Raw genomic sequence first — 12,943 nt, forward strand, 5'->3', positions numbered from 1 at the left:
ATCTTTCTTCAAGAAAAACATATGAACGAAAAATGGGGTATCTGTCTTGCTGGCCATCTTTCTGAGAAACTGTTCTAATCTTCTTGCCATTGGAAGACCATGGAGACGTAATCACTCATTTGAGAAACATTTTTTACTCCCTACTAACTGTCAGGCACCAAACTAGACATGGATAAGAAGATGAATTAGATGGTCTTACCTCTGAGGAGCTCTCAAATTTATTGAAGAGGATACATATTTATTTAAATACTATAATCTTCACTCATCTAGCTTATGAGAGATCTCTGTGTGTAAACAAAGACATACACACATGTTGATTATTATTAAGAGAAACAACAAGTGTGAAATCAACTGTGTGAACTGAGTGTCAGGGGAGAATTACAAAGCAGTTTCCTTTCTTCAGATGGTCCTGAGGGTGACTCATGACTAGTGGATTTCTCTCTGAGCATACAGAGGAGACAGAGTATACTGTATGTCCTGAGGGAAACTGTACATGGTCAGCAAACTTTCTAAAACACAAAAGAGTAAGTAAATAAAAAGAGAAATCTGAGGAAGAAAAGTCAGATTCTTTCCAACGTTACAAAAGAGAGCAGTTTCAAGATAATGTTCTTGAAGACAGTGGGCGATGGGCTGTTCCTTGGGACCTATTTAGTTTATTCACTAGATAGGAGTTTCTGGTTTCCTACAGAAGGTAGTACTTATTTTACAGTGAGCACAAAGTAAAAATGTGATTAACATGTACCTATGCCTGTCTGTTTCTCTGTGGATGTGCATTTATAATGGTTAATTACACACTGAAATTATATAAAGTATGTTTATGAAATATTTTTGTCAATTTTTTTTCAGTTACCCCAGTGGGCTTTATCATTTTCAAAGATTACAGCAAACAACCTTTGCCTTAGCACTTGAGCAGGACTGAATGTTAAATAAAACAGCTAGGAGAAAATTACAGTATGAGAATATGACCTCGAATGGCTGTGTCATCTCTGATGACTGCAGGAGATTTCTATGCCATACGACCATTTCAAAATGTTAACCGTTTAACATAAATTTTTCATCCATGAAGGACCCCTAGGGTACTAAAAACCATCTTCTTCTGCCAGAGTTCCACTAAACAATAAAGGCCATGCTTCTGAAGGGCAGGCGTGTTCCTTTTAGAGGAGATGACTCTGCCATTAGCTGTGATACAAAACAGCACCTGCAACTGCCTCTCTTCAGCTCTCCTGTTTGGAGGCAACAAACAGTTAGCAGCAGGCACAGTTAACTAATTACATAGCTGCTCCATGCCCACCGCAGACATCTGGCTAACCACAGGGCATCTTCAGATACTCCTGGGCATTCCTGCCCTGACACAGTTCAGAAGAAAAGGCAACAGGAATTAGAATGTTGATTATTTGCAGATTTTCCCCCTAAATTTATAATTTTCAGGCAAAAAGCAAGAGAGAGAGATATTTAAAGGGAACCAGAAATAAACAGAAACTGCTCAGAGTGCCAATGAGTAAATAATTTAATGCTAACGTCAAAAGTCATCCTTCTTTAGGAATTCCCTGGTGGCTTGGTGGTTAAGAATTTGTGTGCCGCAATCAGAGCAGAAAAAGAAGTAAAAGGAATCCAGATAGGAAAAGAAGAAGTGAAACTCTCACTGTTTGCAGATGACATGATCCTCTACATAGAAAACCCTAAAGACTCTACCAGAAAATTACTAGAGCTAATCAGAGAATATAGTAAAGTTGCAGGATATAAAATTAACACACAGAAATCCCTTGCATTCCTATACACTAACAATGAGAAAACAGAAAGAGAAATTAAGGAAACAATACCATTCACCATTGCAACAAAAAGAATAAAATACTTAGGAGTATATCTACCTAAAGAAACAAAAGACCTATACATAGAAAACTATAAAACACTGATCAAAGAAATCAAAGAGGACACAAACAGGTGGAGAAACGTACCGTGTTCATGGATTGGAAGAATCAATATTGTCAAAATGGCTATGCTACCTAAAGCAATCTATAGATTCAATGCAATCCCTATCAAGCTACCAACGGTATTTTTCACAGAACTAGAACAAATAATTTCACAATTTGTATGGAAATACAAAAAACCTTGAATAGCCAAAGCAATCTTGAGAAAGAAGAATGGAACAGGAGGAATCAACCTACCTGACTTCAGACTATACTGCAAAGCCACAGTCATCAAGACAGTATGGTACTGGCACAAAGACAGAAATATAGATCAATGGAACAGAATAGAAAGCCCAGAGATAAATCCACGAACCTATGGACACCTTATCTTCGACAAACTCCGAGGCAAGGATATACAATGGAAAAAAGACAACCTCTTTAACAAGTGGTGCTGGGAAAACTGGTCAACCACTTGTAAAAGAATGAAACTAGAACACTTTCTAAGACCATACACAAAAATAAACTCAAAATGGATTAAATATCTAAATGTAAGACCAGAAACTATAAAACTCCTAGAGGAGAACATAGGCAAAACACTCTCCGACATGAATCACAGCAGGATCCTCTATGACCCACCTCCCAGAATATTGGAAATAAAAGCAAAAATACACAAATGGGACCTAATGAAACTTAAAAGCTTTTGCACAACAAAGGAAACTATAAGCAAGGTGAAAAGACAGCCCTCAGATTGGGAGAAAATAATAGCAAATGAAGAAACAGACAAAGGATTATTCTCAAAAATATACAAGCAACTCCTGCAGCTCAATTCCAGAAAAGTAAATGACCCCATCAAAAAATGGGCCAAAGAACTAAACAGACATTTCTCCAAAGAAGACATACAGATGGCTAACAAACACATGAAAAGATGCTCAACATCACTCATTATCACAGAAATGCAAATCAAAACCACAATGAGGTACCATTACACGCCAGTCAGGATGGCTGCTATCCAAAAGTCTACAAGCAATAAATGCTGGAGAGGGTGTGGAGAAAAGGGGACCCTCTTACACTGTTGGTGGGAATGCAAACTAGTACAGCCGCTATGGAGAACAGTGTGGAGATTTCTTAAAAAACTGGAAATAGAACTGCCATATGACCCAGCAATACCACCTCTGGGCATACACACCAAGGAAACCAGATCTGAAAGAAACACATGCACCCCAATGTTCATCGCAGCACTGTTTATTATAGCCAGGACATGGAAGCAACCTAGATGCCCATCAGCAGACGAATGGATAAGGAAGCTGTGGTACATGTACACCATGGAATATTACTCGGCCATTAAAAAGAATTCATTTGAATCAGTTCTAATGAGATGGATGAAACTGGAGCCCACTATACAGAGTGAAGTAAGCCAGAAAGATAAATACCATTACAGTATACTAACACATATATATGGAATTTAGAAAGATGGTAACAATAACCCTACATGCAAAACAGAAAAAGAGACACAGAAGTACAGAACAGACTTTTGGACTCTGTGGGAGAAGGCGAGGGTGGGATGTTTTGAGAGAACAGCATCGAAACATGTATATTATCTATGGTGAAACAGATCACCAGCCCAGGTTGGGTGCATGAGACAAGTGCTCGGGCCTGGTGCACTGGGAAGACCCAGAGGGATCGGGTAGAGAGGGAGGTGGGAAGGGGGATTCGGATGGGAAATACATGTAACTACATGGCTGATTCATGTCAATGTATGACAAAAACCACTACAATATTGTAAAGTAATTAGCCTCCAACTAATAAAAATAAATGAAAAAAAAAAAAAAAAAGGATTTGTGTGCCAATGCAGGAGACACAGGCTCTATCCCTAATCTGGGAAGATTCCACATGCCGCGGAACAACTAAGCCCATGCCACAACTATTGACTCTGTGCTCTAGAGCCTGGGAGCCACAACTTTTGAGCCCACAAGCTGTATAGCCTGTGCTCTGAAGTAAGAGAAGCCACCGCAATGAGAAGCACAGCAACTAGAGAGAAGCCCCCACTCACCACAACTAGAGAAAAGCCTGTACAGCAACAAAGACCCAGCACAGCCAAAAACAAACAAATAAAATGTTAATGTTTTACAAAAACAGCATCCTTCTCTCTGGGAAAGAAACACAACTGAGGAACAGAGGGGAATGTGTGGTTCAAAGGACAGTGTGGACAGGTCCCCAGAGAGATTCTGAATCAGCAGAACCCCAGTGGCTTGGACAAGCCTAGTGCTTGAGGACTGCTGTGTGATTAGTGTAAACCCAGAGACCATGTGGCCACAGTAGGGAATTAATTACCATGAGGAAAACATCTCATGCCATGACCTGATTCCTAAGGGGCCATGCGCTGGGCACGTTCCTCAACATGAACCCACCAGATGGCTCCCTGAAAACATTTTCTCTTTCACCTGTGTAATGGTGCCAGTGAGTAGTTAGGATTCCTACATAAATCTTTAAAAATATATCATTATCTGCCTTTGCAAACTGGACTTGACGACAAATAATCAGTAATCCCCAACTACTCTCTTCTGAATCCTTTCTCTTTCTGTTATTTATGCCAGAATAGCAGGCACTTTTATCACAAGAATTTTTTTTGAAACCCATGAAGGATAAGTGTGTTCTTGATTCCAATAGTCACTATGGTTTTGTTTAATTTTGAATACAAGTTGATAGAACTTTCAGTAATGAGGCAGCCAAAAGGCTTTCTGTTCCAGGTGATGCCTGTCATGAATATAAATGTCAGGGTAATGGCATCTAAGTGTTTTGACTTACCTCAGAAAAATGCTTCCAACCAAGTACAAAAGCTGAGGTAGAATACCACATAATTGTAGTTGTGGTAAGAAACTACATTAAATGAAATGAAAGCCCCAAACTCACTTTAATATTTTTAAAATATAGGGGAAGATACAATCACTGGACAATATTTGCCAAAGCTACCAGCCACACCCATGACTAACTTCCAAAGTGCCTATGCCTATCATTCCACTGCCCACGACCCACAGGGCTGCGAAGAAGCCACACAGTGAGGGGCAGGGTGTTGTGAAGCAGGGACACCGTCCAGGAGTAAAGGAATCAACCCACAGAAGGTGCAGCCACCAGTGTCACTGCAGGGCTGGAAAACATACTCTAACACCGAGTAAGAGACGGAAAACAGAAGTGACCTTGGTGCATAATAATTTAGTATATAACAATGATTGATGAGTTTCATTTATCTTAAGAGAAGGGACCTGGGAAAAGGTCTGATTTATAGGCAACATGTCTTCAGAAAGAAGGAAATGACAAATAAAATTCTGAATATGTGGTTCTAAGGAAGGTAGACATTCAATCCTGCCCCTGGAAGCTAGGCATTTTAAGCAGGTGCCGGCTGCGATAGCAAGGGTCACAGGATAGCACTCGCCAGCTCTCAGGACTCATAAGGGGATATATCATTAAAATAAAAAACAAAAAGCCTTCTTCCCGCACCACTCTCATGTCGGCCATCTCCTGCTCGGCTGCCACTCTAATTGGACTTGAAGTGCTGCCTCCAGGAAAGTGACTCAAGAACCAGCTGGAGCAGAATGCAAATAAACCAGTGGGGGAGGGAGCCCAGGAGAGAGAAGAGGACAGGGAAAGAAAAACAAAATGAAGGAGGAAAGGGGGAAAGAAGAACAGACACTCACTGGGGTACAGCTCACAGTGTTTTTAACAAGTAAGAGCAGGTCTTGGTACGTCACTGTGCTTTCATTTGATAATCAGTCTGTAACCCCTGTAACCCCAATAAACTTGTCATATCCACAAGTATGACACAACATATAATTCTCTTTAAGCTGACGTTTACCTGTAACAATAAAATGTACAGGTGCCTAAGAATTAAGTTGACAAAAATGGGAAGAGTAAAAGGAGCCACACAAATGGTGACATTTGTAAGTATTCTCACGCTGAGGCTACTAAAGGCATACTTCACAAAGGAAGGCTCCTTACTCTGACTTAGTGGTCTCGGGCATATCATTTGGGGATGAAAATGACTAACTCTAGACCAATTAACATGCAGACAACCTGGTTCTTGAAACAACAGGCTATGTACCTTATTGTAACTGCTGGTGTGGAGGAGCCTCTAAAACCCCTGCCTGGTGTAAGTAGCCCACCACATTCTTTCCTGGGAGCAGGAATGATGAACCAACACTTGCTTCCAGATACACACAGGAATAAGGAGGGACATTACAACTTGTCTACCTTTATAAACAAGGAGGATGGGGCACACCACTGGGAATAATCCATTTGGATTACTGTTTAGACCAGTAGGGCTAACAGCTTTCAAAGGCTTAAAAAATGAGTTCACCTTTGACATGCTATGTAAATACGAATTATTTGTTTCTGAATTTTTTCTTTAATGAAAGTAGATGTGTGAGGTAGTTCCTATCTACTTCTGATACTATATTTATAAGGCTTTTTAAAAGTCTGTCTAAAGGACAAAGGAAAAAAAAACCTTTCTGTGAGAGCTGATTATTGTTTTGCTATTTTAATGTGACTCTACTTCATTCACATCAGATAGCGTGGAATGACTTTCAGACTGGCCATGCATAAGAAAGGTATTCTTATTTAACAGACGAGGATCAAACAATCTACCTGGACCTCTGTACATGTAAATGAATTAGAACCTGCCCTGGAATGTTGAGCTGACCCTGGAGGACCACACATGTGTTGGAGCTCCTCTTTACATGAGAGCAGATTGCCCTTTCCCACTCTTTCAAGGATAAATTTCATTCTCTTCATTATTTTCCAACAAGGTTAATCAGTTATTCTTATCATTACTGACCTGGTAGGATAATAAAATTGTGAGAAAGACCCATATTATGAAAAATGGGAAATGCTACTCTACTGTGGAATGAGCTACTTAATGTACCTTGAACTATCAAAGAGGAGTGACGACTCTTGTTAAAGTAAAAAAATATCTTGTAAGAAAGTACCTTTAAGTTCTTTCCTTTTTTACCTATTAGGTTTAGGTTTACTTTTCTTCATGTTTCAACTCTTTAAAACACTGAATAATACACAGATGGTCTTTTATTCAAATGGATAATATTGAGGTTGAAATATTTTCCCTTTTTACCTGGGCAAAATCAGCAGCAAGTCGCATTTTCCCACCTTCACCAAGAGGTCTAATGAGACTGGCGTTGCGGATAAAAAGTTCGATGGCTCTTTGGGCAATAGCTTCAGTGTTGTCAAAGACAAAATCCGAGCATTCAAAGTGTTTAAAGTAGTCACTCATAACTCTGGCAATGAAACCTTGAAGCTCCTTCATGTAGAGAGAACAGGGAACATCAGGCTTTCCTGAACTGGGTAATGATCTGCAAAAGAAAAAAAAAAAAATCAGCCAGTTCACTAAAAGGCACTGTTGGACATTTCCTTTCCCCCACTGCCTGCTATTTCACTCCTAAGCAATTTTTTTCCATAATGGTAGAAAAGGCATTGTTTATTTTTGTTAAGAGTTAAAAAGCATCATACAATGTTTAAATCATATTTTAAAGACTGATTTAGGATGCTAGGAAGATGACTGAAGGAATCTTTGAATCTGTTTACTAAAAGACTATGAAGAATGAAACCAACAACCATCCGTCTTGGATGATTCACAGAATGCCTTATGCACTCTGACCTCTCAAGGACTCTTCCAGCTTTACAATTCTCCATCCACTCACATGGTTTGCCTGATTAGTGAATAAATCAATATTAGGTACTGAAACAGGATTTTACACTCGGTAGCAACAGAAAACACTGCCTTCCCCAAACAAATTCTTGGCAAAAATATCTCTGCTCTTGTGCTATTTAATCCAATCAGCCCAATAGTAGAATTCTGACTGTGGAACTGGTTATGTAACAATACACATGGTATGCAATTTTTTCCTCCCAGAAGATGTTTGGAAAGGCTTTAATTTGGATCAACAGATGATGCCAGCTGATGCTCCATGAAATACTATTTATAATTCATAAGTGTTTATAATTGCTCTTTAAAGAATATATGAAAAGAATGTGCAATATTTATAGGAAAGAAGAGTTATGCCAAAATTAGAAATCACCTGATATTAATTAGAGAACCAATGAGATCACTGGCTATATAACGCTGAATCTTTTTCAAAAAATAAATCATATTCTGAGAATGATGTAGCGAAATTGGCAAAGGTTTAGGGAAGAACAACAGACATGATTCAAACACCGAGAACAAGAGAATGAGGTGAACTTAATTATTTTAAAATACAACAATGGTTATTGTAAGTGGAATGCTAACTGAAGGTCTTGCACTTCCAGAAAACAGATAAAAATAGAGCAAACAGGCTAGGTTCTAGCAGGAAGAGATTTTCTTTGGGTGTAAGAAACAGCATCCTAACTATGGCAAGGCCACGGAAGGGGCCCGGTGGAACACTGGTGTTTGCAGTATCACAGGCAGAGTGCTGCCGGGAATACAGCAAAAGGGGCAGCCCCAGTAGGTGACGGCAACCTTCACATGGGGTTCGGTTTTGCCAGACTCAGACCATCATGGCCTATCTTTATTCAGATTTTGTCAGTCTAAAAGGCTATGTTGGGGGCTGGGGGGAAGGCACCAAATCTCTTTGAACCTTCTTAAGCGTTATCAAAAGCACTGTCATTATCTTGGTACTACTCTGGAGGACTGCTTGAAGAATTTTAATCTGGCCAGGTGATATGATTTCCTTGAGGATTAGAAAATAACTCACTAAAACAAGTTTCATAAACATGTGTCAATATAAGTAAAATGCTCTATTAGACAAAATCGTGAAATATGTTATCACCAATTTTCAATGTGGATTAGAAACCTGATTTAGATTTAAATTTACTAGAATATAAACCTTGCCTGGATATTGCTAAAACTCAGTTTTCCCAGTTATGTCAAAAGTTTTTAGTAAGAGGTTCTCAAGTAATAAAGTGCAGCAGAAAGGTGAGCAGCAATGTCAGGGTCCTTGCAGTAAGAGCCCGCACACGAGGCAGAAGGCAGAAGGCCTATAAACGAGTGCATGCCTGAGGAGCAGCACCATTCTGGGGTCTGTGTGCTCTCCCTCCTGTGAGGTGCCTGTCCAGCACGCCAAGGACCTAGGGTCCTCCTAGGGGCTGTCAGTTAAAGGACCAATCTGGTTCACTGGTATTTAAGCAAACTAATAAAAACATATCTCTTTGGGAAACCAACTTTTAATGTCTAATCAGTTATCCGCAGGCACCAGCCGAGGCTCATCAACATAATTACTGAAGGAAGTATCTAACCACTCTTATTAGAACAAGCCTTTAAAAATTACTTCAGTTTGCTTCCTTTTCAGAGGCAATGATGACTGGTCTAACTGGGATATTTCAGATCACTTTGGAACAAAATTCATTTATTTCCAAATACTGGTAATCAGTAGTTTCATATTCCTGTATCCAAATATTACAGCATTTTTGTGTAGAATCCACTTTACCTTTCTGTGCTTCATATTATTATTAAAAAGACTGACCTTTTCACCTTTCAAAAGATACTTTCTTAATGAAATAAGAAGTGATCTGAAAAACTAAAAGACAGTACAATAGTCACATAATTTTTCTATAAACAGATAAACCAGTGGCTTGAAATTCAGTAAAGTAGATACTCTATTAAACAACATGAATATAAAGAAACAGGGCAGTTAAAAAAAATTAACTATAAACTAGAAATAAGAATATATATCTACATACAAAATACATGAATGCTTAGTTCTAAAGCATGTTTTTTTTAATCACTTTGAGCATGTGCAAACTGTTTCAAATTCTCCAGTTTTCTAAAACACTAAGTCAAAACCACTTTACTTAAAAAGATTTCAGTAAACACTAAGCTAGGAACTATGATTTTTATTCTCAAAACACAAAGATATGGATAATAAGCAGTTCACATATGAAATAGCTATGGAATAATACCAGTGTTTATGGCTAGGAGTGATATGATCAGATTAGACTGCACTGAGGGTTGGGCAGGACCTTGCCTTCAAAGGAATCAGACTAGCACAGCGATAGAGACAGGACATTTTATACAAGGATTACCATACCAACACCAAAGGCTCAAGTACAGAGAAGTAAGGAAAAAAAATAATTGCAAAAACAAGATGGTACCAAATGTCCTGAAGTATTAATAACAAGCTGAGTCCCACAGATGTTAATGGTTCCATGTCTGAATAACAGGAGACGAATGATGACAAGAAGGACTGAAAAAAATCAGTTAATGGTGCCCAACGAATAAAGTAGGATAAGGGTGGAGGCCAACTCCACCACAAGAGGAACAAGGTTCTAGATGGTTTAGATGGTAGAGACTTAGGGAGTAGAGGTGGAGGCGGGAATGAAAAACAAATGCTATGAAGGTTAGCAAAGCCTTTGGCTGGAAGTCATTACCCAGAAAAATCTTCTTGATGCATAGTGATGATGATAGCCTCAATGGCATCACCCACGGAAGTCAGCAAGGGTTGCACAGCATTTCCCATAAGAACATAGATTGCCTAAAAAGAAGATTAAAAAGAGGCAAAATTTAAATAGATCAAACACAAGGAAACCTGAGGTGTGAGAAGCATTTTGAATAAAAGTTTTCACATTATATCAAATTCAGACTATATACAGTTTAACTATAATAACCCAACAGAAGTTTGCTCTTCTCATAACTGTTGTCAGTAATGATTTTTAAAGTTTAAAATATGTGGAACACAGCACTGAAAAATTTCAACTCCCCCATTTTTCTCATATTTTCAAAAAGTTTAACACTCAAATGAGCCTCTGGAGAAAGGAGAAGAGAGGGGTAATGTCACTTATGAAGCAAAGATAATATGAACACATTTTTTAAAGTTTCTGGAAAGACTGAGGCAAGACCAAAAGTAATTCTTCAAAACTGGAGCAACATCATATGCTTTAGACCAAACTGGATATAACAAATATATTAGTGACTCTCAAAGGGCAGAAGAAGAGTTAGGCATTTTGTGGATCAGATTTCTACTTCGAGTTTGACAGCAGTGAGTCTCAACTGGGGGCAATTTTGCTCCCCAGAGAACACCTGGCAATGTTTACAGACATTTCTGATTGTCATGGCTGGGGTGGGGGAGGGGTATGCTTCCAGCATCCGGAGGACATGAGACACTGCTAAACACCCTACAATGCAACAGACAGTCCCCCATGACAAAGAACCACCCAGCCAAAAACATCAATAGTGCTAAGGTTGAGAAACTGTTCTACTGCGAAGTATACTCATCAGTTACATTATGATGCTAGGCCACAGTTATGGTTTTTATGTGAAAATATGACTGGGCCTCAGTAAACTCAAGTCTAAATTTTAAGTATATTATATATGCTTCAATCATGATTACATACAAGGAAGATGGATGACTTTGGCTCATACAAATAATTGAAATCAATGAAAAAAGGTTATTCATTAGATTCCTAAATGTCATCTCAAGCCTTAATTTGCTGATAAAAATAAAGATATGTATACAGGATTGACAGAGACATGGGCTGTGTGTTTTCTCTCTAAGCCTTCTGCCCCACAATCCCTTGGCTCTCCTTTCGGAAATAAAGGATGAAAATGAAACAAGATAAAAGAGAGAGAGTGTGTGTGTGTACACACACATACAGCGTGCCCTCAGGGAGCTCACAATCTAGTGACAACAGGTAGGCTGTGGTGATATCAGTGCTCTGAGAGTTAGGGAACACGGGAGAGACACCCAAATTATACTTAGAGGATTAAAAAACAAAAGGTGTTGCGTGAACTTAATTTCAAAGGTTAAAATAGGTTAAAAGCCAAGTGTATGTGCTGGGAGGGAAGGTGTGAGACGGGGGATTGTACGTCAAGAGCACAGGAGCCTGGGGAAGGTTATACATTTGGGGAACTATAAGGAGTTTATGGCAACCCACTCCAGCATTCTTGCCTGGAAAATCCCATGGACAGAGGAACCTGGTAGGCTATAGTCTATGGGGTCGCAAAGAGTCGGACAAGAAGACTGAGCGATTTCACTTTCAACTTTCAACTTTTCAAGGAGTTTAACAGAGTATGCGGTGGCTACCGATGTGGAAGAGAGACAGAGCAGATGTACTCTGTGCAGGCTGCTAAGGAGATTGAAACATATCCTGAAGGGACTGGGAAACCAACGATGGGTTTTAAGCAATGGGAAAAAAAAAAACCTGGTTAAAGATTTGAATTTGGGAAAAATCATGCTGGGACAGCAGACTGGATAAATTAGATTAAAGGCAAGAGGACACAGTAGCATGCAAAGTGGTGAGTGCCTGAACCAAATCAGAGGCAGCAAGAACAGAGATGAGGAGATGAGGTAGAGACACTGGGAAAGGAGAACAGAGGACTTGGGAATCAGATGTGAGAAATACGGAATGGAAAGACAGAAGGGTACACTCAGATTTTTTTCTCCTTTAATGACTTGGTGGCATTATCAACTGAATGTGTAAATGCACAAGCAGCTGGCTGATTTAGGGATGGAGGAAGAAAATACTGAGCTCAGTTTTGGACACAAGTTGGAAGGACTTACGGGGAAACCCACATGGGCTCTCCAGCAGGGACTGAGGGCTTCACAGTTGTAGTTTCTAACACGTTTTAACTAGATATGGTTGTCTTTGGCTTTTAAGAGAGAAGACAAAGCCAGATGAGTCACTGAGATCCCAGAGGACAGTTCATAGAGTAAGGAATTCCATTTTCACGTCATGCAGAAGAGGGGCCCTTGACAGATGAAGAGGGGTAGTAGTACTTACTTAGTACATGTCACGTGCTGGATACTGTGCTTTGGTTTCATAGGTAACCATGCCACTAAAAACTCAATTGTTCCTTCCTCTAAGAATCAAAAGAATCTCTAACTTACTGATCTGGAATTTAAAGTAATTTGTAGACAGGGAAACTAAAGTCAAGTTAAGAAGGTTGTCCAAAGCTATCAAGTGGAAAAGCTGGGTTTTTCTAGGCGCATTTGACTCCAATGAGGTTTTGGGTTATTCTTTGCCACTGGGCAGAGAAGTAAGAAGAGATCCTGGAATAT

General features: G+C 39.3%; 1 protein-coding gene across 1 annotated transcript in view; it reads right to left on the bottom strand.

The window, feature by feature from the left end:
- The window catches only part of COG5 (component of oligomeric golgi complex 5), a 272,387-nt gene that overhangs the window by 22,913 nt on the left and 236,531 nt on the right, over positions 1 to 12,943 (bottom strand). Inside the window, exons 17-18 of the mRNA XM_061165241.1 lie at positions 10,317 to 10,420; positions 7,027 to 7,264 (exon numbers count right to left, since the gene is read on the bottom strand). Coding sequence (XP_061021224.1) covers positions 7,027 to 7,264; positions 10,317 to 10,420 — 342 coding nt within the window. The remainder of the gene's footprint in view (positions 1 to 7,026; positions 7,265 to 10,316; positions 10,421 to 12,943) is intronic.

This window comes from Dama dama, chromosome 18 (assembly GCF_033118175.1).
Source record: "Dama dama isolate Ldn47 chromosome 18, ASM3311817v1, whole genome shotgun sequence".
Lineage (NCBI taxonomy): Eukaryota > Metazoa > Chordata > Mammalia > Artiodactyla > Cervidae > Dama > Dama dama.